The sequence below is a fragment of the Elgaria multicarinata genome, chromosome 1, assembly GCF_023053635.1.
Source record: "Elgaria multicarinata webbii isolate HBS135686 ecotype San Diego chromosome 1, rElgMul1.1.pri, whole genome shotgun sequence".
Taxonomy (NCBI): domain Eukaryota; kingdom Metazoa; phylum Chordata; class Lepidosauria; order Squamata; family Anguidae; genus Elgaria; species Elgaria multicarinata.
The window spans coordinates 39,367,694-39,392,236 of NC_086171.1; the positions used below are offsets into that span (position 1 = coordinate 39,367,694).

Sequence of the window (24,543 nt, forward strand, 5' to 3'; positions counted from 1 at the left end):
CTCTCTTTTTCTGACACGCCCTTTCTCTTGCTCTCTTACTGTCTCCTCCTTTTCTCTCTCTCTTTTTCTGACACCCCCTTCTCTTGCTCTCTTTCTGCCACCTTTTCTATCTCACTTTTTCCGACACCCCTTTTCTCTTGCTCTCTCTTTTTGTCATCTCCTTTTCTCTCACACTTTTTCTGATACCCCTTTCTTTTGCTCTCTTACTGTCTCCTCCTTTTCTCTCTCACTTTTTCTGACACCCCCTTTCTCTTGCTCTCTTACTGTCTCCTCCTTTTCTCTCTCACTTTTTGTGACACCCCCTTCTCTTGCTCTCTTACTGTCTCCTCCTTTTCTCTCTCACTTTTTCTGACACCCCCTTTCTCTTGCTCTCTTACTGTCTCCTCCTTTTCTCTCTCACTTTTTCCGACACCCCCTTTCTCTTGCTCTCTCTTTTTGTCATCTCCTTTTGTCTCACACTTTTTCTGATACCCCTTACTTTTGTTCTCTTACTGTCTCCTCCTTTTCTCTCTCACTTTTTCTGACACCCCCTTTCTCTTGCTCTCTTTCTGCCACCTTTTCTCTCTCACTTTTTCCGACACCCCTTTTCTCTTGCTCTCTCTTTTTGTCATCTCCTTTTCTCTCACACTTTTTCTGACACCCCCTTTCTCTTGCTCTCTTACTGTCCCCTCCTTTTCTCTCTCACTTTTTCTGACACCCCTTTCTCTTGCTCTCTTACTGTCTCCTCCTTTTCTCTCTCACTTTTTCTGACACTCCCTTTCTCTTGCTCTCTTACTGTCTCCTCCTTTTCTCTCTCACTTTTTCTGACACCCCCTTTCTCTTGCTCTCTTACTGTCTCCTCCTTTTCTCTCTCACTTTTTCCGACACTCCCTTTCTCTTGCTCTCTTACTGTCCCCTCCTTTTCTCTCTCACTTTTTCTGACACCCCCTTTCTCTTGCTCTCTTACTGTCCCCTCCTTTTCTCTCTCACTTTTTCTGACACCCCCTTTCTCTTGCTCTCTTACTGTCCCCTCCTTTTCTCTCTCACTTTTTCTGACACCCCTTTCTCTTGCTCTCTTACTGTCTCCTCCTTTTCTCTCTCACTTTTTCCGACACTCCCTTTCTCTTGCTCTCTTACTGTCTCCTCCTTTTCTCTCTCACTTTTTCCGACACCCCCTTTCTCTTGCTCTCTCTTTTTGTCATCTCCTTTTCTCTCACACTTTTTCTGATACCCCTTACTTTTGTTCTCTTATTGTCACCTCCTTTTCTCTCTCACTTTTTCCGACACCCCCTTTCTCTTGCTCTCTTTCTGCCACCTCCTTTTCTCACACACTTTTTCTGACACCCCCTTTCTCTTTCTCTCTTTCTTTCTTATTTATTTATTTATTTATTACATTTTTATACCACCCAATAGCCGAAGCTCTCTGGGCGGTTCACAAAAATCTTTCTGCCACCTCCTTTTCTCTCTCACTTTTTCTGACACCCCTTTCTCTTGCTCTCTTACTGTCTCCTCCTTTTCTCTCTCACTTTTTCCGACACTCCCTTTCTCTTGCTCTCTTACTGTCTCCTCCTTTTCTGTCTCACTTTTTCTGACACCCCCTTTCTCTTGCTCTCTTACTGTCTCCTCCTTTTCTCTCTCACTTTTTCCGACACTCCCTTTCTCTTGCTCTCTTTCTGCCACCTGTTCTCTCTCACTTTTTCTGATACCCCCTTTCTCTTGCTCTCTTTCTGCCACCTTTTCTCTCTCACTTTTTCCGACACCCCTTTTCTCTTGCTCTCTCTTTTTGTCATCTCCTTTTCTCTCACACTTTTTCTGATATCCCTTTCTTTTGCTCTCTTACTGTCTCCTCCTTTTCTCTCTCACTTTTTCTGACACCCCCTTTCTCTTGCTCTCTTACTGTCTCCTCCTTTTCTCTCTCACTTTTTGTGACATCCCCTTTCTCTTGTTCTCTTATTGTCGCCTCCTTTTCTCTCTCACTTTTTCCGACACCCCCTTTCTCTTGCTCTCTTTCTGCCACCTCCTTTTCTCACACACTTTTTCTGACACCCCCTTTCTCTTTCTCTCTTTCTTTCTTATTTGTTTATTTATTTATTACATTTTTATACCACCCAATAGCCGAAGCTCTCTGGGCGGTTCACAAAAATCTTTCTGCCACCTCCTTTTCTCTCTCACTTTTTCTGACACCACTTTCTCTTGCTCTCTCTTTTTGCCATCTCCTTTTCTCTCTCACTTTTTCTGACACCCCCTTTCTCTTACTCTCTCTTTCTGGCACCTCCTTTTCTCTTTCACTTTTTCTGACACTCCTTTCTTTTGCTATCTTACTGACACCATCTTTTCTCCCTCACTTTTTCTGACACCCCCTTTCTCTTGCTCTCTCTTTCTGCCACCTGTTCTCTCTCACTTTTTCTGACACCCCTTTCTTTTGCTCTCTTACTGACACCATCTTTTCTCTCTCACTTTTTCTGATACCCCTTTCTCTTGCTCTCTCTTTCTGCCACCTCCTTTTCTCCCCCTCTTCCTTTCCCTTCCTGCCCAGCGAGCTGCCGAGGTTGGAACAGATTTCCTTTTCCAGGCATATGAACTGACTGCTTGCTGAATGTTTTCAAAATTAGTCTGAGGGTCACATCTTGCCATAGGGTCACAGGTTGCCCAACCTTGGCGTACAGTATCACAGCCTAATGCACCTTTTCCTAGGAGTAAGTCCCATTCAACATTGTGGGACTTACTTCTGAGTAACCATGCCTCAGACTGCTCTGCATGGTGTCTGCAGAGCCATTAACTGCATATGTCTCGTGCTAGTGACTTCAGGTACTATTCCATAATGAAAGAAAAATAATAATCGTGAGGTCTCCAACCAACCAACCAACCAATTCCTTTTCAAGCAGCTCTTTGACAGTAATCTGAGGAAGAACAACCCAACAAAACTGCTCTATGTGACTGTTCTGTTCATTCATTTTTGGCTGTAAGACACATTTGATGGGCACCTGAATGGTTCCAGTCAAGAAAAGAAGTAAGAGTAGTTCATGCTTACGTTCCGGGAAGCAATCTTCCGGTTCCATCATCTCTTCTGCCAGCTCCGGCATCTGTTCCAGAAGATCCGTCGGGATTGCCAGATCCACAGTGCTTCCTTCCGACAGGCTGATTTCGTCAAACTTCGTCTAGGAGAGAGATGGGAGCAAAGGTGAGGAGAGGAAGAAAATGACTCAGACTTCTTTTACGGACGTTGCTGTGCTTTAAGAAGAAGGAGCAGTGAAGCTGGCAATGAATGATTCCGCCAGCTGGGAAGAAGTTGGAAAGAAGGAAAGGAAGAAATTTTCATGCATTTCACTTGATGGAGCATGCTACAAATGAAAAAGAAAAGAAAAGAAAAGAAGAAGATAAACATGGCGACTGTGCAAGCCAACATTTCGCATAGTGATGGGCAGAACACCCCGCCCCACACACAACAGAAATCTTTTGGAAGACCCAGATGATGTTACCAAATGTCTGCTTGATATCCAGCAACACAAACTTGCCACCCCACCAAGTGGGTCGGATAGGAATCAGGTTGCTACCATGGTGCCCAATGCAAGTCCACTCACCTGTCCCCTATTTCTTGCTTACCTGGAGGGGGGTGGCTCACAGAGACTGTCAAGGTAGGGCCTCTGCTAGGTCATAGCTGCTGCCCCAAGCAGCATCTTGGGTCATTGGGAACAATAGGAATTTCTATTTATTCATTCCACTTTATCCCACTTTTCTGCTTCAGGAAGCTTCCCCCACTTTCCTTTATCCTCACAACTGCAAGATCAGTGAAAGTGACTGGATCAAGGTCACCCAGTAAGTTTCGCTGCACAGGTGTGACTTAGGCCTTAGCTAGACCTAAGGTTTATCCTGGAATCATCCCGGTGTCATCCCTGTGCATCTAAATGACACACAGGGGATCCCGGGAGCAGGCAGGGATGACCCCGGGATAAACCTTAGGTTGAGCTAAGGCCTCAGATCTGTGTCTCCCTGATCCTAGTGCAACACACTAACCACTACACTGCATGGTCTCTCAATGTAGTCCCCATGACTCCCAGGGGCCCTGGATACTTCTGTGATCATGCATGCACAGCAGCATCCAAAGTTGCTGGGAATTGTGGGAAATTCAGCTCCCAAGGCTTCTTGTAGGCTTGGATGCTGCAGCACATGTTTGGGGCAGCATCTAGAACATTACAGAGTTCCTTAATAATAGTGAGAAATAATAGTGAGAAATTCAGCAACGTCAGTGAAGCTGTTGGAAATGCACAGCACCTGAGGCTCAGGCCTTAGCTAGACCTACTGGTCTAGCTAGACAGAGGGGTGAAGATCTCGCAATATTTTTATCGTGAGATCTCCCACTCCGTTCACACGCAGCGCGCGACGACCTCAGAGGGAGAGATGTCGCGCCCGCCATTTTGTGTTTTTTTCTTTAAGGAGAAGATGTGCACGAGCACTCATGCACAAAAGGTAAGGGTTTTGTTTGTTTTTTAAAAAACATTGTCCCCACTCCCCCCACCCCACTCCCAATGGGTGCAGTGCTCCTGAGGAGCTCTGCGCCCTGTGCGCAGGACACCGGCTCCTTGCGAGGAACCAGGACAAAGCGATGCCCACACACATGTTCCGCGGCTCAGCCCAAGACTGCAGCAAAAGCGGGCCTAAAGTGTAGGGCGAGATCCTGGAGCAAGGGAGGGATTATCCCTTCCTGATCCTTGGGATCGCCCTGGGATTTCGCCCTGTCTAGCTAATGCCCTAGTTGACTCTGAGGCATAAAGTCCATATCTGGACTGTATCTCTCTCTCTCTCTCTCTCTCACACACACACATTTGTGTGTATAGGGATAATCAAGGATTTTGTTTGCAAACCCACCTGATTTCCCAGATTAATACGTGGATCAGTAGACAGTTATCCTTAGTTTATTTCACTTCTTTGCATTGCGTAATATAGTTCTTGGCACAAACAACATACCAAGATGCCTCTAAACTGTCTTAAGAATTATTTTTGTAAGCCGCCTTGAGAGCCTTTTTGGCTAAACGGCGGGATAAAAGTGCTATAATAAATAAAAGAATAAATCTAAAAATGTGTATTTTATGACAGACTGCATAGCAAAATGTGTATTGTCTGTGTGTGTGTGTGTGTGTGTGTGAAATATGTTCAAACATAATGCAAATTTGTGTCTCGGTGTGTTGAAAAATGGCAGATTCATACACAAATGGGATGGAACAATTGTAAGAATGAGCACATGCAAAACTGGGCCAGATCTCAGAACCAAACCTTATGTTTGGATAGAAAAAAGTTCTACAACTCCCAGCATGTTGGCTGGCTGGGGAATGCTGAGAGTTGTATGTCTTTTTCTAACATGCCTTTAGTGTCTCAGGAAGAATTAGGTCAGAAAACAAGGAGAAACAATTTCTCAGGATGCAAACGTTTTTATTACAAAGCCTGACACGTTTTGGCCTGTATTCTCTCAAAGGCCTTCTTCACAGGGTTTTTAGGAAATGACTGCAGAATTCTCTCTAGCAGGATAACTGTCTCATTGGCAATTATCTTGGGGTTGTCAGTCACTTCCTAACAACCCCCTAAAGAAGGCCTTTGAGAGAATACAGGCATTGTAATAAAAACATTTGCATCCTGAGAATTTGTTTCTCCTTGTTTTCTGCCCTGACTTGGGTGCTCTCCTCCTTTTTGGTCAGGAAGTATTCGGCCAGAATCTCATGTCTGTTCTGTGAAACACTTTCAGTTCATCCACAGTGACGCCAAGGTCCAGCAACCGCGGGCAGAGTCCTCCACGACGTGGGAGAACATGAGAATGTGCCTCCCAAAATTGTTTGCAACATACAGGGATTTGAGAGGTTCCTCAGTTCCCCCCAAAGGAGGAAATAGTCCAGATGAAAAGTGTGATGCAAATGTGGAACATTTGTTTTCGTTGAAATCATATTGTAGCCTCAGGTGTTTAAACACACAAAAGACACACAAAGGATGGAGGAATCATTTGTCCAATTGGCATTTCAAGGCGAATTTACACCAGTCCTAAAATCTCTTCACTGGCTACCAATTAGTTTCCGGGCGAAGTATAAAGTGTTGGTTATCACCTTTAAAGCCCTACATGGTTTGGGTCCAGGCTACCTGTGGGATCGCCTTCTCCCGTACAAACCGCCCCGCACACTCAGGTCCTCTGGGAAGAATCTACTTGAGTCAGCAAAGACTAGGCTGACAACCATTACCCAGAGGACCTTCTCTTCTGCTGCTCCCAGACTGTGGAATGGCCTGCCGGAGGAGACTTGTCAGCTTGGCAGTCTTTTAGCATTCAAGAAAGCTATCAAGACTGATCTCTTCCGGCAGGCCTATCCAGTAGAATTTTAGGATATTTTTAGTGTTTTTAGGATGCTTTTAGGATGTTTTTAAACAGTGTATACCATGTTTTTAATCAGTATTTTATGCTTGTTGTTGTTCCCCGCCTCGATCCAATCGGAGAGGCGGGTAAGCAAAAAATTATTATTATTATTATTATTATTATTATTATTATTATTATTATTATTATTATTATTATTATTTCACACTTTCAAACCACTATATGAAATGAACATCAGTTGTCCTTTGGAATTCGCACTTCTCCAAATTTTGATAGGAGAAGTGGAGTTCTCTAATTATAGATATAAAAGACACACATTAGGGAAAATAACTTTTAAAAATGCATTCTATTAAGGAACATGCTTGCAAAGAAAATGTGTATATTAGGCAAAAATGCATGTATAAGGAGAAATATGAGCAAAAATGCTTATGAATTTTCATGTAAAGGTTGTTTTTCTCCCCCCCGGGGGGATGATGACAAATGTGTTGGTGTTTTCATGGTTGGTATAGACAGACAGCCTATCTAGTTTCAAGTATGAATTTGGAACTGCCTCAAAATGGACACGTTGGAAATGTCTGAAAGTAGATTGCTAATCGCAATCTCTCTTTTGACTCTCTCCCTGCCCCGTCCGCAGCCACTCTGAGAATTCAAATGAATCCACCAAACAAGATAACCAAGAGAAAGCACCGTGTTCAGAAGAAGAGCTGAAGAGTAGAAAGAACAGCTCTCTGGAGATTGACATGAGGAAGGAGTCCAAAAGCACTCCCCGAGGGGGAATAGAAATGTCTAAACAGCTGATTATTTGGCTGCTACAGCCTTCCTGAGAACCGATACGGTGGGAATAATGGAGTTGTTTTCCAGCCGCTGAGAACGCGATTATGATGAGACAGCAAGATGGAAAGTATTAGAGCAAAACATAGTTCATGTCTACTAGTCAAACTAGACATGATGTAACTATGTTCTCCTTCATGGGGTCATAACAGGGAGAGAATTATTTGTGTGTGTGTGTGTGTGTGTAGGGGAGGGTTAACCGCCTTCTGCCTTCCAATTCTGGTCCAAATGCCTTCAGGCAGCAGCTGCTTAAAAAACAAACAAATGAGAAACTTGTTCCCAAATCTCCAATATCTCATCTAATTTGGACCTTAGAGCAGCGGAGGCTGGTGGCTTCGATGTCAGTGGGGCGGTGAATCCGCTCCGGGTTTAAATTAGAACCAGCCAGCGCTCTAAAGGAGCTATCCAAGGTGTGAAGGGCCCTTTAGAGCTCTGACTGAAACCTGGAGCGGATTCACCACCCCACTGACATCAGAGCCACCAGCCTCCGCTGCCTTACCGTCTGAGTAATCTTCTATAAAATGTTCCAGGTATCTGCAAATGAGGATGCCTTGCCTATCTCCTCCTCAGTCGTGGGTGTGGACAGGAGAGGTGCTGTCAGAAAGCTCAGAAAGGGGGGAAGCAAACAGACTGAGTTTTTGTGATCTGTGAGTGTGTTACCTGTACACCATGCCTATATCCCGGGATCGTCCCGGGATCATCCCTGTGCATCCAAATGACACACAGGGGATCCCGGGAGCAGGCAGGGATGATCCCTCCATTTGCCTGGGATAATCCTTAGGTGGAGAAAGGGCCTAAGAGAGACCCAGAATTCCCCTTCCCCTTATGAAGAACAGCAAGCGAAAGGCTCTCTCAAGAGAGTTAAGGCCAACTGTGAAATGAACAGCCAACGGACCGACACCTTTCCCCTTCGCTCTCTCCCCATTTTCATGTTTGAAAATTCCAAGCTCTAAACGGCATGCGGGACCATGATGTAGATTTCACGCAGGATACCGGCGTAGGAGAGGGAATTTCAGAAGGTCGCGTGAAGTCCCTTCTTCTACCCAGCTAGTGAAGTTAGTGCAGAGAACAGCTGCCTTTCCATCTCATCAAGTTACTTCCCAAGGGGGAGAGATGTGTGACAAAGACGCCGGTGATGGTGGAGGTAATTAAAAAGTATTAAAAAAAAGTGGAGGGTAGAAGATGGCTACCCAGCTGGGAGTCACAGGCACTAGCGGCCCAATCCTATGCATATTTAGTGAGAAGCCCCATGGAGTTCAGCTGGATTTCCTTTGTAGTAATTGTGTTTAGGAGTGCAGCTCAAGTCCTCTTCGTTCTGTTGCTGGGACTCTTTGCTAAAAAAAAATGTTTTTAATTTTTTTTTGGAACTACCCTGTAATGCTTGAAAAGATGGGCATGATCTTTGGCTATGGGGTGGTATATAACTACTATATTATTATTATTATTATTATTATTATTATTATTATTATTATTATTATTATTATTATTATTAATGCAGGAGAGCCATGATTAAGATGGGCTGCCGTTTTTGTTTGGCTAATTAGGGCTACAATCCTACAGATTGGGGTGGGGGGCAACATGTGGCCCCCACCCACCCCAGTATCCCCCCCCCACTGGCAGTATTTTTTAATTTTTTAAAAAATCAGTCTACCGCTACAGAGTAGAAAATAGATCAAATTTAGCTCGTTTGCAAGCTTCACCGAGTGGCTTACGGAGCAGTGAAAATGTCACACTTAGCTTGAGAACAAGCTAAATTTGCCCTATAGCAGATTGCTGAATTTCGGTGGCAAACGGCTGATCTGTTTATTCCTGCGTTTAGCTGCATGGCAGCAGCAGGAATGCATCCTGCAAAGGCGGGGGGTGGTTGTCTGTGCGGGTGAAAATGGTCTGTGGGTCATTTGGGTCCTGAGACAAGTGTTGCCTGAATAGATGTGGGGGCAGAGTTGGCACTTGGTTCTATTGCATGGTCTGGTCCCTCTGTCTGTATCTCTGTCCTGCGTACTGTTGCTGGTTAGCATCTGCTTCAGGTTGGGAGTTTGTAGGCCAGGATCGGTCTGCCTCCCAAGGCTTGTGAGAGAGAAGTGTCTGTGCCGATGGTGGGTTGGAGTCCACGGATGATCCGTTGCAGTGGTTTCAATTGGGAGCTGTAGGTGACAACCAGTGGTGTACTTCTCTTGGTCTGTTGTCCTTCCAGATGGCCCTGTCAATCTGTCTTTAAGTTTAAGGTGCTACTAGTGTTGGTGATAATCTGTCCAGTTGTGAAAGAGAAATAATATGTTTGGCTTGGGTGGTGTGTGTGTGTGTGTGTGTCTGACAGGGCATTTGTGCAGTTAGAAAATTTGCTTAAAACCCCCGTTATAATGGTGGTGGTGGGGGAAGACACCCTTCCCACAGAGCTAATTGCAGCTTTGGGAGGGGGGGGCATTCCCTTTGGGGAAAAAGGCACTGGAGGAATGAAAAAAACACCATCCTCTCCCAAAGTACCACATCCCTGACTTTCAAGTCTGCCCCACGGGGTGTCTCAGTGCTAGGACCTCCCTCCTGACATCCGGTTTAGTCCCTGTATCAATTTTGGGAAAGTAGAAAAAGAGTCTGCCAGCAGGACGAAAACAGATCAGATTGAGTGAGCAGGTAAACAGAGAATTACATGGGCTGCAGTGAGCTTTATCCCCAGCCCGATAACCAGACAGTGACAAAAGGAAAGATTATAATATTTGCAGAACTCAGCACTACAGCCACAGGAGGGATGAGAGAGAATCCCAAAAGCAACACAATTAGAAACAATGCACTTTCAGGAATAGGAGTTATTTAAGGGCCACTCGAGTAAAAGGATGTGTGTGAGCACAGGGCAGCGAAACATTTTGTGGTATCAACAGAAAACAGCAAGCTGCATGTGCAGATCATGGTTCATCATGACTCAAAGTCATGGAGGTAGGGGGCAGCAATACTGGCCCTTGAAATTTCCGGGTTTCCTTAAACCAAAAAATTAAGTCTCTGGTCCTTATGCTTTTGGAGGAATTAGGGGAAACATGCACACAGTATTTGACCCAATCGCTTTATAAGAAGCAGCTTTCAGCGTTCTTAGCCAATGAGTACAAAGACAATGGATGATTGCCCAAAAAGTATTTGGCACTTGTATTTCATTTTATCTAATAAACTAAGACCATAGCTAGACGGGGCCATATCCCGGGGATTGCCCCAGGATTGTCCCTGTGCGTCCACATGACCCATAGGGCATCCCGGGAGCAGAGGGGGATGATCCCCCCCTTTCCCCAGGATATCAACCTACCCTTTAATACCACTTTTCCTGTGGTCTTGGGATGATCCCGAGACCACGGAACATGTGGGTGGGCGTCGCGGGTTGTCCCGGCTCTCTGTGAGTAACTGCGAGGCGCCAAGAGCTGGGCACCAGGCACAGAGCTCCTGAGGAACTCTGTGCCCATTGGGGGTGGGGTGGGGAGAGTGGGGAAATTTATTTTATTTTAAGAAAAAAACCTTTAAAAAATAAAAAATAGGCAGCCGCAGTATCGCTCGCTGCGTGTAAACCAGGGCAATGATCTTGCGATCGTAAAATCGCGAGATCGTCGCCCTCCAAACCCCTTGTCTAGCCATGGCCTAAATGATTCAAATTGATCAAACTACTTTGATACCCCCCTTCCTCCAGCGTATCCTTAGAAGTTCCTTGCCACAACGTCCCTCATTCCAGGTCCAGATTCACCAGGACTAGAATCCCAGCATACTTTATGTGAGATCGTGAGGAAGGGGAAACAGGTATGTGAAGAGACATGCAATGGTTTGTGGAGGAGAGGAAGGCGGAGAGGAAAAACTTGTAAAGAAAAAAGAAAAGAGAAAAGGTCTGAGGTAAAGTATCTCCCCATCAGCGCCACCAAATTTGCCAGCCCATTCTTAGGTGGCGAAAATGGGGCCAAAAATTCAAAAACATTCAGGGGGTACTTATAGGTGTGTCCTGGAACAACGCTACATCACGATGTGAAGTCATTCTTAGGGGCTGTCTGTGAAAATCAAACTTTTAGGAAAATGTCCCTTTTGCCCCTTCCAGTTTTGAAGTAACCCTGAATTTTGAGTTCAGAAATGTGAATTTTCAGCACAGCCTTCTTCCAGATTGTTAAAGGCTGCAATGGTAGGCTGGGAGTTGTAGTAGTAGTAGTAGTAGTAGTAGTAGTAATAATAATAATAATAATAATAATAATAATAATAATAATAATAATAATTTTATTTATTTATTACCCGCCTCTCCCTCTGGATCAAGGTGGGGAACATTGTAGGATGTTTTCCTGTCTAAACACGCATAGGACTGCAGCCTAAGTCTTCTTGTGAGTTCTGCTTATTAGGTTAACCGTCTCAGACACTGCTCTCAGTGACTTGACAAAGCCGTTAATGCAATTCCTACAAATGTCTCGATTTATACCAGGGAGCCATATGTTCTTGGGATGGGTCACCACGGGGACTAAGCAGTTTTTTCCTTGCCTGCACTGTGAAGTCTCACAGAGCCTGTTCACAAAATGGTGGGTTTAGCGCTATGAACTGTCCCACACAGAGCTGAGTCTTCAAAAATAGCATCCTTTGGGCATTGCTCTTTCATGTTGGCATTCATCACCTCATGTGAACTTCTGCCTCATTTTTCAGGATGCCATGGAAAGATGCCATGTTCTCTGAATCTCCTCTTAAGCGGTCACAAATAGAATCTACTTGTGTTTTGCTCTGTAAAGATGACATTTGTCTTCTGGGACAGAGGCGTTTAAAGGTGGGGGAGGGAAAAGAGTTTATTGCTGCTGCTGCTGCTTCCTTTCACCAAAACATTGTAGCTATTGACTAGAAAGTTTGATTGAAATGACAGTGGCACAGATACTACTGGACCTCCAGGGGTATGCTTGGGACACCACAGCCCAGCAGCGGTCTGCCCCCCACTGCAAATAAATATACTGCCTTTATACCAATCGATGGTGCGACTACACTTGGGCCATAGCTAGACCTAAGGTTTATCCCTGGATCGTCCAGGGGTCAAACCTGTTCATCTAGGTGACACACAGGGGATCTGGTGCTCAGGCAGGGGCGAACCCTGGATGATCCCAGGATAAACCTTAGGTCTAGCTGTGGCCTTGGAATACTGTGTACAGTACTGGTCACCACAGTGAAAATTCACTGAAATTTCAGGATGCAGATTTGAATGTTGGCATTTTTGGAAGGCTTCAAATGTAGAGTGTAAAGTTTTCAGGGCCATGAGCATTTTGGGGGGAACGTTTAGAATACCGTGTACAGTTCTGGTCACCACATCTAAAAAAAGAAAGTATTGTAGAGCTGGAAAAAGTGCAGAAAAGGGCAAGTGAAATGATCAAAGGGCTGGAACATCTCCCCTATGAGGGAAGGTTACAACAGCTGGGACTGTTTAGCTTGGAAAGAAGTAAGCTAAGCGGAGACATGGTAGAGGTATACAAAATTATCCATGGTGTAGAGAATGTGGATAGGGAGGTTATTTTTTCTTCCTCTCACAATACTAGAACCCATGAAGCTGATAGGTGGGAGATTCAGGACAGATAAAAGAAAGGAATTCTTCTCACATTTAAACTATGGAATTCATTACCACAAGATGCAGTGAAGGCCACCAGTTTGGAGAAGGCTATCAACGCTACTAGTCCTGATGGCTTTGTGCTACCTCCAGTAGCAGAGGCAGTAAGCCTGTGTGCACCAGAATAATGGAGAATCCCACCACCCCTGTGAAGGTTGAAAGGGGGAAAACACAGAACAATGAGGCAGGAAGAGAGAAGAGCAGCCCGGCTGTCCCAAAAAGGTAAAAACTCTTATCATGAGCCTGAAACTCAACAGTATTAACTATCCCCGAATTCTACTTCTAGACATTGTATGAGTTCTCCATTTTGATCCTCTCAGTATTTTTATTCTCTTAGTACTTCTTATTGCTACAGCGACTACTCCTCATTGTTCTTCTTTGACAATGCATAGGTTGGTTTAAAAATAAAACGATGCACACGAGCCCCATGCAACCCCCGTCCCCCGCCTCCGTGTCTACTGCATGCACTACTGAGCTTGGGGCAACTGATAGCATGCAAAAAGCAGGCAGCAAATGCCATGGACTGTTACCTCTGGTTGCCCTACTGACGGGAGCGGAGGCTCCGTTTTCGACTGTTTGTCCGTGTTCAACTCACTTAACTCTTCACAAATCTCAGAGGCCTGGCTCCGAACGGCTGGGCTTTTGTAGCGCGGCCCCTTCAGTTGCTGCTGTTTGTCCTGGTGGAAACAATCCTAGATGTGTTTATTTTCCCCGCTTTTCTTTTGCAGCAGGCTCATTTTGCAAGGGGATCAAGCACACAACGCACACGACCCGATGAGAAAAGAGAACCGCTCTCAAAAGACCTCATTAAAAGTTGCGCGCCTCAGGGCAATCAAAGGTGAGGAAATAAGATTGCACATACTTATTACTACGCCATTTTAGCAATAATTTTTCAGGGTCATCAGACACAACAAAATGCAGCTCTTGGGAAAACCACCAACTTCCTTAGGGTCAAGCTGCATTCTGGTTCTTGGCCTTGTTCTACCCTCCTTGCTGTGATTGGTCACTGCCACTTCCTGTCCTGACATAGAATCATAGAATCATAGAATAGCAGAGTTGGAAGGGGCCTTCAAGGCCATTGAGTCCAACCCCCTGCTCAGTGCAGGAATCCACCCTAAAGCATCCCTGACAGATGGTTGTCCTGCTGCCTCTTGAATGCCTCTAGTGTGGGAGAGCGCACAACCTCCCTAGGTAACTGGTTCCATTGTCGTACTGCTCTAACAGTCAGGAAGTTTTTCCTGATGTCCAGCCGGAATCTGGCTTCCTTTAACTTGAGCCCGTTATTCCGTGTCCTGCACTCTGGGAGGATCGAGAAGAGATCCTGGCCCTCCTCTGTGTGACAACCTTTCAAGTATTTGAAGAGTGCTATCATGTCTCCCCTCAACCTTCTCTTCTCCAGGCTAAACATGCCCAGTTCCTTCAGTCTCTCTTCATAGGGCTTTGTTTCCAGACCCCTGATCATCCTGGTTGCCCTCCTTTGAACACGCTCCAGTGAACTTCCCTTTCCTGTTAGCAGGCTTTGGCTAATCGTTCCCATATGGCTGGCAGAGCCCGATCTATCCCTACCTGTTCCTGCTTCCCATCCTGACTCTGTAAATGTTGTCCTAGTTGCTCAACACCGTCAGATCCTCTGCCTGCTCCTCTCTCCATGCCTGCTTGGCCACCAATTGATGGCCACCAATTTGGATGGCTTTAAAAGGGGGGTGGATAATTTCCTGGAGGAGAAGAATATCAATGGCTACTAGACCTGATGGCTAAGTGCAGCCTCCCGGATCAGAGCCAGTAAGCTTGTGTGCACCAGTTGTCAGGGAACATGGGTGGGAGGGTGCTGTTGCACCGTGTCCTGCTTTGTTGGTCCCTGGTCAACAGCTAATTGTGTGAACAGAGTGCTGGATTAGATGGACCCTTGGTCTGATCCAGCAGGGCTCTTCTTATGTTCTTAAAGACTGCATACAGTTAGGACTAAAATTATACAATTTACAACTCCGGTTACAATTGCGGCCCTCAGTTGCTAAAAAATCCTCGCAGTTTTGAAGGGATGGGTTAGGGTCCAAGAGGTCCAAACTGAGGGCATGCTGATGGCTCCTGAAATTAGGCTGAGTGCTGCATGCGATTAGATTGAGGGCCATACCTTGCCCATCTCTGGTCCAGTGGAAGGAGAGGGGAGGAAGAGGCAGGCCCAGCTCAGTGCCTCTTCCCTGCCCGTCCTTCCTCTCCATCATGCGGAACCTCCACACCCTGCTTCCCCACATAGAATCATAGAATCGTAGAGTTGGAAGGGGTCTATAGGGCCATCGAGGCTAACCCCCCACTCAGTGCAGGGGGTTGGACATTATGAGGAGCAAATGTGTGTCCAAGTACTCTATAACAGGGTTGTTGGGCCTCATTCAGCCCAGGGGCTGAATTCCATTTCGAAGAAGCTCTTGGGCCCTGCACTACAGTGGCAGGCAGGGATGAAGGCAAGAGGGGTGGAGCTAAAAGCAAAAAGAGGCGGAGCCAGCAGCAAAAAGGGCTGGATAAAAATACCATCCTATTTTAGCTTAAGTTTCTTACTGCTGGAAACTAAGCTTAAGGAGAGGCATTCCAACCTATTAGAATGTGGGGAAAATGCTTGGACGCTAGGAAAACACGAGACAATCTGTGTTTGGAGGAAAAGGGGTGGAGCCAAAGGAAGGGAGCGTGACCATGTGGGAAACCCATTCAGACCCTTGAGGGGGCTGGCTTTAGCCCCCAGGACAGAGGCTTTGCATTCCTGACTTATATATTACGAACTGAATTCAAAACCTGTTCACGGCTTCCCATTACATAGGTTTTGTGGGCAACTCATGCAGTTTCCCCCACGGACTTAAGTTGCCATAAAGGTGTCTTAACCCCCTAGTACTGGAACATTAATAAAGCTTTCTTTGGTTTCCAAAGCTTTGCCAAGGAGGGTCTTAAGCAGAGACTTTCAAGCTGTTTAAAAAGCAATTACATGTATAACGCTCTTTTTAAACAATAATTATTTTGCAGCCCTTTAGATTTGCTTCATTCTTATGTTTCATTGCACATGCTTGAAGAGTGTAACCTTATTGGCATTTTTAAAAATATGGACTCCCCTCCCACAACACAGCTATTATCCCACCTGCCTTGATTCTACAATTACCTCACTGTCGGAAACAGTAAAAGGGAAACACAGAAGAAGAAAAGACCCGGCTTCATTTCCAACTGAACAAACAGTAAAGACAAAAGAAAAGCATTCTTCTTCTTCTTTTTCTTTGTTTCTTCCTTCCTTTCTTTTTTTTTTGTAAAATAATTGAAGGGTGGGGTATAAGTGTTCCCATTAACCACCCTCTTTCAAATGCTGCTTTGATTTCACAGTAAATTAATTTAAAATTAAATTACCGATTTCCTTTGCAGAGAGCATGGGGCTCAATGTATATTTTAACTTATAATAAATTGATTTTTTTTCATGCCCGAGACTCTACCCTGTGCTTAAGAAAGTGCTTCATGTAATTGCAGGGCATAATTTCGAATCAGTTCTCCGCAGGCCAAAAGATCACATTATAATCAGGGCAGTTGGAATTTTGTCTCCGTCGGAAAACAGTCTAGAATGTGGAAGGAAGGACCGTAATTCAATACAAGGAGTTAGCCTAAACTTTTCTTTTCTTTCATTCTTTCTTTTAATTGACATTCCCTCCCTTCAAAGAATTGCAATCATAGTACAGAAGATTTTATGCATTCAGTTCCTTTGTGCAAATTGGGGCTTTACATGAAATACAATGCCTAAAAATGCAGTAGAGTGACTCTTCAGGTGCTTTACGTAATATAATGAAATATAATGTGACACAAAATGTAACTGCAAAGGGGAGTGGGTGAAAACAGAGTTGCCGTGTCTCAGGGTTTGTCCATCTGTTCCAGAGTCCAGCCGTCTTTACAGTTGGGCAATTAGAGCCACTCAGGATGCCACAAAAGTGCGCAAGCTTTTGAATTCTCCAGAACTCTTCATCAGGCTGGGTGCTTATCCAGATGAAGGGTTCTGAAGAACCGAAAAGCTTGCACACTTTTGTCGCATTTTGGCTAGTCCTAATAAAAGTATGTCCCAACTGTGGGTGGCTTTGTTTTGTTATGTTTATCTCTCATGCAACAGCACAACTATCTTTGCTTTGTGGGTTTTATGTGGGTTTTTGGACTCTTTCTCGGGGCCCACAGGGGAAGGATAAGTTACACTTCTGAGTTGAACAGCCAGATGCAAGGTAGTAATTTCTCCCATATTGGGCGGCTGTTTGTATATTGGCAAAACCCAAGGAAATGCAAACAAACAAACAAAAGAGGACACAGAGTCACGTAAAGTACTCGTATACTGATTTATACGTCTAGTTGCACATTGCTGAAATAGAAATACAGTAACACATCTCACCATATTGAGAAGATGTGAACAGGTGTGCTGTGTGCCTGCTCAGTCTCCTTCTTGTCCGGGTATGAGTGTTTGATGGACAACCTGAAGACCCCTGAAGACTCCTTTCCCTTCTGATGGTGCTTTATCTGAAACTGGACTTGGACCGTGCACTGCCTTTCAAACAGAGGATGCGTTGAAATGGAACTGCCACTCCCCAGCTTTATGCCCTACGCACGTGCTGGACAGCCATTTCCCAGGAATGATGGGAAGGCATCGGGTTGGGGCAGAAAGAAATAGAGGCTGTCAAGGCCTCATTTACACAAAGTAAAGGCGCCAATGAGTCTGGGGGGGATATGGGGGAGTTCAACAGACTCCAGTACCCAGTTGGGTGCCAGCGACATCCCTCTGGAGGTCAGGCAGGCACCAACTTTGTATTCCTTTCGGTGCCTCCTGAAAACATAATTATTCCAGGAAGCCTTTCCTTAATGACCAGCCACGGTTCACTGTACATTTTGCTTCTTTTAAAATCAATTTTAAAGTGTTTTATTCTGTTTTTATTTTATTTTATCTTGTACACCGCTCCGAAATTTTGAATGGGGAGCGGTAGATAAATATTGTAAAATAAATAAATAAATAGAAATAAAGACAAAGAAATCCTGAAGTTGAATTGTCTCCTTTCCTAAATCTGAATGGTTCCTCTCTTCCTTTCTGTGAAAAAGCAGGGCTGAGAGGTGATACCAAAGACAGGCGTAATGCAGAGGTTTTGAAAACACGTGGGAAAGATGGCACAAATTCGGCTGCGCTGGAAACTAAGAAGAAGGGGAGGACTGAGAACTCTGTCAGGCACTACCTCTGGGGTCACGAGCAGCACCCACCGAGTCTCAGGGAGCTGGCAACTCTAAAATGGAAATATTTACTACTAACATCCAGTACCAGTGGAGGCTGGTGGCTCCGATGTCAGTGGGGTGGTGAATCCGCTCCGTGTTTCCGTCAGAACTCTAAAGGAGCTGTCTTTGGATAGCTCCTTTAGAGTTCTGACTGGTTCTGACTGAACCTCGGAGCAGATTCACTGCTTCACTGGCATTGGAGCCACCAGCTTCCACTGCCTGGTACACACAAAGAGCAGATGAGGTGGGACCACTATTCTTGGATTGAACCAATGCATGACATACTATATGGCAGGCTTCTGCAGGTATCCAACTGATGTGCATAAGTGCTCCACGGGACTAAGACCCCAGAGAGGGGACAGGGCTAGAAAGTATGGTCCTTCTATTCTTCCTCTCCTTGCAGTGTTATTATTGATGCTGGAGCTGGAGCAACCCAGAAAAAAAGGCGTATATTTTAAAGAATCGCTTTCCTTTGAATTCCAAACAATTTGTTATGTTTGCTGCAACAATAGTAGTTTTATTGACAGCAAAGGTTCCCGCTGTGGGAGGCTTATGTAATTGGTTTGTAATTGTTTTATGTCAAGCGCTGTGTTGCCAAGGCAGTATTCATTATACTAATATTTATTGAATCAGTGGCTTCCCTAATTTATAAAGTACAAAACAACGAAGCCAGGCCGTAAATTCAAGCATCTACAAATGGAGGACGGGAGCGGTGTGAGTGTAGTTTTCCGTCAGGCACTTTTAGGAGAGCAGCATAATAGTGCAAATCGTGTACTAGGGACAGGTGGGAAGTTCATTTGGTCCAGGGTTTTATAAGAATGTACCAGAATTCGCAAATGCTTTCATAAATGGCATGAAAAAAACATTTTTTTTTAAAAAAAAAATTCAAATGTGGGAGTAAGCAAAACTGACAGATTCATTCAGGCAAAGGGATTGGATTTAGCTCTTGAAATTCTGGGTTTGAAACTTGTGTATCTGATCCTCTTTGTGCTGCTCAATATGGGTTCCCCCCCTTTTTTTCTGTCCCCGGCTCTTCATCTTTAACAACTACATGACAGGCAGAGGCAACACGGTCCTCTCCATGCTGCAGATAGCGGGACCTGTTGAATTTAGCCACTGCATATGGGTGAGGCTTTCACTTGGTTCACGTTCTGTAACAACGAGCCACATTTTGCAAATTTCTTCAATAAACAGGGTGAAAAGAATTTGAGGTGTTTTTTTTAAAAAAGCAAATGTGGTAGAAAGCAAACTTGACCAATTCATCCATCCCTATCTTATACATGTCTACTCAGAAGTAAGGCCCATTGAGTTCAGCGGGGCCAACTCCCAGGTAAATCGGTCCAAGATTGCAGCCAAGGGCCGTAGCTAGACCTAAGGTTTATCCCACGATCATCCCGGGTTCATCCCTGCCTGACCACTGGATGCCCTGTGCGGCACTTAGATGAACAGGTTTGACCCCAGGAGAATCCTGGGATAAACCTTAGGTCTAGCTATGGCCTAAGAAAGCAGTCCTATGGTCCCTGAGAGAGCATCCCAGGGGGCATAGGATAGGTTGAATTTCCCTTTCTGAGGCCATAGACACTGCTGTAAGCTTGGAATCAAAGAACCGCCCCACACTCCCTGAAAGAACTACACCAGCTGCTCTGTGAGGTCAAAAACACTGTCTCAGAAGGGAGGATTTGTGGGGGGATGTTCCGGTGGGTAGGGAGGAGAAGAGGCCGGAGAGGCCAGGATATGAGATAAAATATGAGACCACATCACGTCAGTCCTTTACAACTTCATTGGCTGCCAGTCCAGGTCCGGGCCCGATTCAAAGTGCTGGTACTAACATTCAAAGCCCTAAACGGTTTGGGGCCAGGTTATTTGAAGGAATGCCTCTTCCCATATGTACCTGCCCGGACCTTAAGATCATCCACAGGGGTCCTTCTCTGTGAGCCCCTGCAAAAGGAAGTGAGGCAGGTGGCTACTAGGAGGAGGGCTTTCTCCGCTGTGGCAGCCCGGCTGTGGAATGGCGCCTACACTCTATTGCTTCCATCGCCAGCTGAAGGCCTTTTTTTATTCTCTTAGTATTTTAACACTTAATTTTAACTTAAATTTAAATTTTACTGTTCTAACTCTGTATTTTAATCTTATATCAATTGTGCTGTGTGGTTTTTATCCTGGTTGTGCTTTTGATACTGTATTTTGTACTTGTGCTTTTAACCTGGTGGTTGTTTTATTATGGTTTTAATTTTTGTGAACCGCCCAGAGAGCTTCGGCTATTGGGCGGTATAAAAATTTAATAAATAAATAAATAAATAAATAAATATTTAATCTTTATCCATTTCTGCTGTGTGGTTTTATCCTGATTGTGCTTTTTATATTGTATTTCGTATTTGTGTTTTTAGACTGTTGGTTGTTTTGTTGTGCTTTTCATGGTTTTAATTTTTGTGAACCGCCCAGAGAGTTTCGGCTATTGGGTGGTATAAAAATGTAATGAATAAATAAATAAATAAATAAATAAACTGAGGCCTCTTCAGCTCAGTCCCTAACCACACTAGGTGGGCTTAGAGGCCTGTCTAGCAAAGAAAATTCTGCATCGGAGGACAAGGCGGTGAAGTTTGTCTCTGCCGCTATTCCCATTGCACCAGCATTCACACCCACGCACCTAGAACTGCGCCCTAAATCTGTAGAACTTTGGCCTGTTGAAGGGGCCAAGCCATGTTTGAGCTGTGCTACTTCAAAATCGTGGAGGGGAATCCGCATGGTTGAATGTCTCACCGTACAAAACTGTCTTGTGGATCCTGGTGGATGGAAACGTGGGGTTTAAATGTTTTATATAAAATACAAAGAAATAATCAAAATCACTGCATGTAGAGACCTAGCATCTCAGGGAGACAAATTCTAGCATACCATTCTCTGACATCTCTCTCCCTCTCTGTCTCTCCTTCACATGCAGCAGAGATGGCCCAAAACATTTTGGTGCCTGAGATGGAACAGCAAATGCTGCCCACCCTCACACCTCCCCAGTCAAGGTGTACATTACTCAAGGCCATCCAAGTCATTTTAGCACCTGAGGCAGAAAATCCTACAAGCACCATTCCCCTTACCTGACAATAACAAATAAAAGACATTAAATAACCATCTGCTGTCCTTTCTTGGCACCCAGAATTGACTGCCTAAGGCAGCTATCTCACTTTGCCCAATGGTACGGCCAGTCCTGATATACAGTGAGGTTTTTTCATTTTTATAAAGGGGCATTCAAACAAATGAGTTCATACCTCCAATCTGAAGAAGTAGAGTTAGAGATTCAAAATTACTGGAAATTATAAAGCTATGGGGGAATAACGAGGGTGGTGCATAGTCAGAAATATCAGAGATTTTTGGACAAAGTCAAAAATATGTGAGATTCTTTTTTTAAGGGTTCATTATAGTTCTAAAGTAACTTTAGGAAGATAAAAATGTATTATGTATAACTTGGTTTGCTCATAAAATTATCATTAAAATTAAAAACATTTAAAAGTAAACTCACTTAGTTAATTTGTAATTTCTGTCTGGATAAACTAAACTTTTAAATTTAATATATCGAACATTATAATTTTATGAGCAAACCTAGTTTTACATAATACATTTTAGGTTCCTATTTTATGTCTAGCTAAAGGGAACTTTAGCAAGTTGTCCATGACACATCTGAATCATCCTAGAAGCCAGAAGAGGCAGGAATTGCTGGAAGCAGAGGAAAACTGGTGTACATACAGCATCTGTTCCTGTTTGTAAGAGACTGGTTGGGCTGGAGTAGAGGGAAATATGAATATCTGCTGCAGTACACCACAACAAAAGAGGGAATTTTGGCAGTAAAGGACCGCTTTCCGCTCTGTGACACTGCCACAACCCAAATCTGATTGGTTGCATTGCATTGTGTTCCCCACATGATCCCTGATTGGTTGGGATCACTTGGGGAAGAAGAATGCCCATGCAAACAAAAATGGTAGTAAAGCAGCAGCTGAGGAGGAAATAAGAGACTGCAAATCACTGTAAACAACAGCAAAGATAGAGAGAGAGAGAGAGAGAGAGAGAGAGAGAGAGAGAGAGAGAGAGAGAGAGAGGCCGTTTCTACACCAGCCTGAAAATCTGGGCTGGTCATGGCCGAGTTCCTGTGCATTCAAATGACGCACAGGGACTTTCGGGAGGAAGGAGGGACGAGAACGGGTTTTCCCAGGGATAAGTACTAGGGAGCGTCCCGAGACCGTGGGAGGTGTGTCCGCCCGTCCCGGCTTCTTCTCTCCACCCTGTGAGTAGGGGGCATCAGTAGAGCGAAGGGACCGGACCAGGAGGAATTGGAGCGGAGCGGGATCAGGGCTTTTTAAAACAACAACACACCCTTATGTTTCATTGGAGCGCACATACACTCATCTCCTTTACAATTTTTTTTTAAATGGCGGGCGCGACACCCTACTTCCTCATGGGATATCGCGCCAGCATGTGGACTAAGGGGAGGATCTCGTGATCAGGATCTCACGAGATCCTTTCCCCTCCCTCCCTCTACACAGGTATGGTGTAGAAAGGGCCAGAGAGAGAGGGAGGAAGGGAGAGAGGGAGTACTGTTTTGGGAGTGGAACCTTTCCCCAAACCTCTTTCACTTCCACATTCAGTTCATCTTCAATTCCTATATCCATACAAATCTCTCTGCCTGACATTATTTCCTTTGCTGAGCAATAAAACACACACCACCTCATCCCTCTTTTTTTTAAAAAAAAAACATTAGTCTGAAGTGAGAGAGAGCTTGGCAGAGGGCAGCATTGGCAATGCTAATTTCTCCCATTCTCAGTTCAAAAGGCAGAAAAGTGCTTCATAAGTGTTCGCTGTGCAAAGTCCAAGCCACTACCTTTAGCTAAAATTGCTCATCAGTGACGTTTTAATCAGCATGCGCTTTCTTTTCCTCTTGGTAATTGGGCTCTCTTCACAACGTAATAGGAAGAATTGGGTATTGCCACGTAATGGGCTCCATTGACGAACACAGTTTCGGAAAGAGCGGAGTCTGCTTTCTAACATTTGCTGCTGAGTGCCGGGCACCTCCAGGCACTGAATGAAGTAACTGCAGGAGATGCTTTTCAATCAATTACGGCATTTACATTTCTGTCATGATTAAGAAAGCTTCGTTTCATCACGTCCAACCAAAGCCATGGACATGACAGGCTCTCATGCTGCTACTGTTCTGATATTTCACTGTTTTATGATCACCGGAATTAAGAATTTAAGAATTTCGGTGTTGGAAGAAAATTCTGAGAGTGCCTTGGACTGCAAGAAGATCAAACCAGTCCATCCTCCAGGAAATAAAGCCAGACTGCTCACTTGAGGGAATGGTATTAAAGGCAAAACTGAAGTACTTTGGCCACATAATGAGAAGACAGGACACCCTGGAGAAGAGGCTGATGCTAGGGAAAGTGGAAGGCAAAAGGAAGAGGGGCCGACCAAGGGCAAGATGGAGGGGTGATATTCTGGAGGTGACGGACTCGACCTTGGGGGAGCTAGGGGTGGCGACGGCCGACAGAAAGCTCTGGCGTGGGCTGGTCCATGAAGTCACGAAGAGTCGGAAGCGACTGAACGAATAAACAACAACAACAAATAGAAAGCAGCAGCTAGAGAGGACGGAGAAAATATACGATTTCCCCAGCCTTGGGGAAATTGCGTATTTTCCCCTGCTGCCTTAATGGCAATCACCATTAATGCCGAGGGGCAAAGGGCAAAGGGCGCAGGTCACGGTGGAACTGAGGGAGGAACAGCCCTTGAGAGCCCAAGCGGATTTTTGCCCCATCGCTAATTTAAGGTTTTGATGCTGGCATACAAAGCCCTAAATGACTCGGGGCCAGGAAATCTAGCATACCATCTTCCCTTACCGTCTAGCATACCCCGTGATCTTTTGAGGAGACCTTATTGGTTGTTCCGTCACCAATGGAATGTCATGAGGTAGCGGTATTTAAGCTGGCCTTCTCAGTGGTGGCACCCACTCTTTGGAACACTCTCCAACACGTGATTTGAGAGGCAGGTCTCTTGAAATGATACCTCCTGAAACGATTCCCTGACCAGTGAGATTCGGTTACCACCCTGTTTTATTGTTATGGTGATGTCATTTTTAAATGCTCTCTAGAGCATGCTGGGAGTTGTAGGACCTTTTTCTGTCTGAACATGCATAGCAGCCTTCCTTTAACGACCAGCAGTGGTTTTACTTGCACTTTAGTTCTTTTAAAAATGTACTTTTGATGTGTTTTTTATTCTGATTTTATTCTTGTATTCTATTCGTCCACTGCTCCGAAATTCTTGAATGGGGAGTGGCATATAAATATTGTAAATAAAGAAAGAAATAATATTTCTACGGCTTCCCCCCCCCCACCTGCAGGTTAAAGAATAACGTTTTGCAGAATTTCCTTCAAATCTTCTCCCCGTTTTGTGTGTGTTAGCTGTCATTTCATCCCTGCGATGGCTTAGATCAGCTTTTCCTAACCTGGTGCCCTCCATAATTGGACTGCAAATCCCATCATTCCCAGTCAGTACAGGC

The 24,543-nt window shown here is 44.8% G+C and overlaps 1 protein-coding gene across 1 annotated transcript in view; it reads right to left on the minus strand.

Moving 5' to 3' along the window:
- Positions 1-24,543, minus strand: part of LOC134398778 (sodium channel protein type 5 subunit alpha-like) — a 297,293-nt gene that overhangs the window by 74,040 nt on the left and 198,710 nt on the right. Inside the window, exons 17-18 of the mRNA XM_063126285.1 lie at positions 13,292-13,423; positions 3,011-3,131 (exon numbers count right to left, since the gene is read on the minus strand). Coding sequence (XP_062982355.1) covers positions 3,011-3,131; positions 13,292-13,423 — 253 coding nt within the window. The remainder of the gene's footprint in view (positions 1-3,010; positions 3,132-13,291; positions 13,424-24,543) is intronic.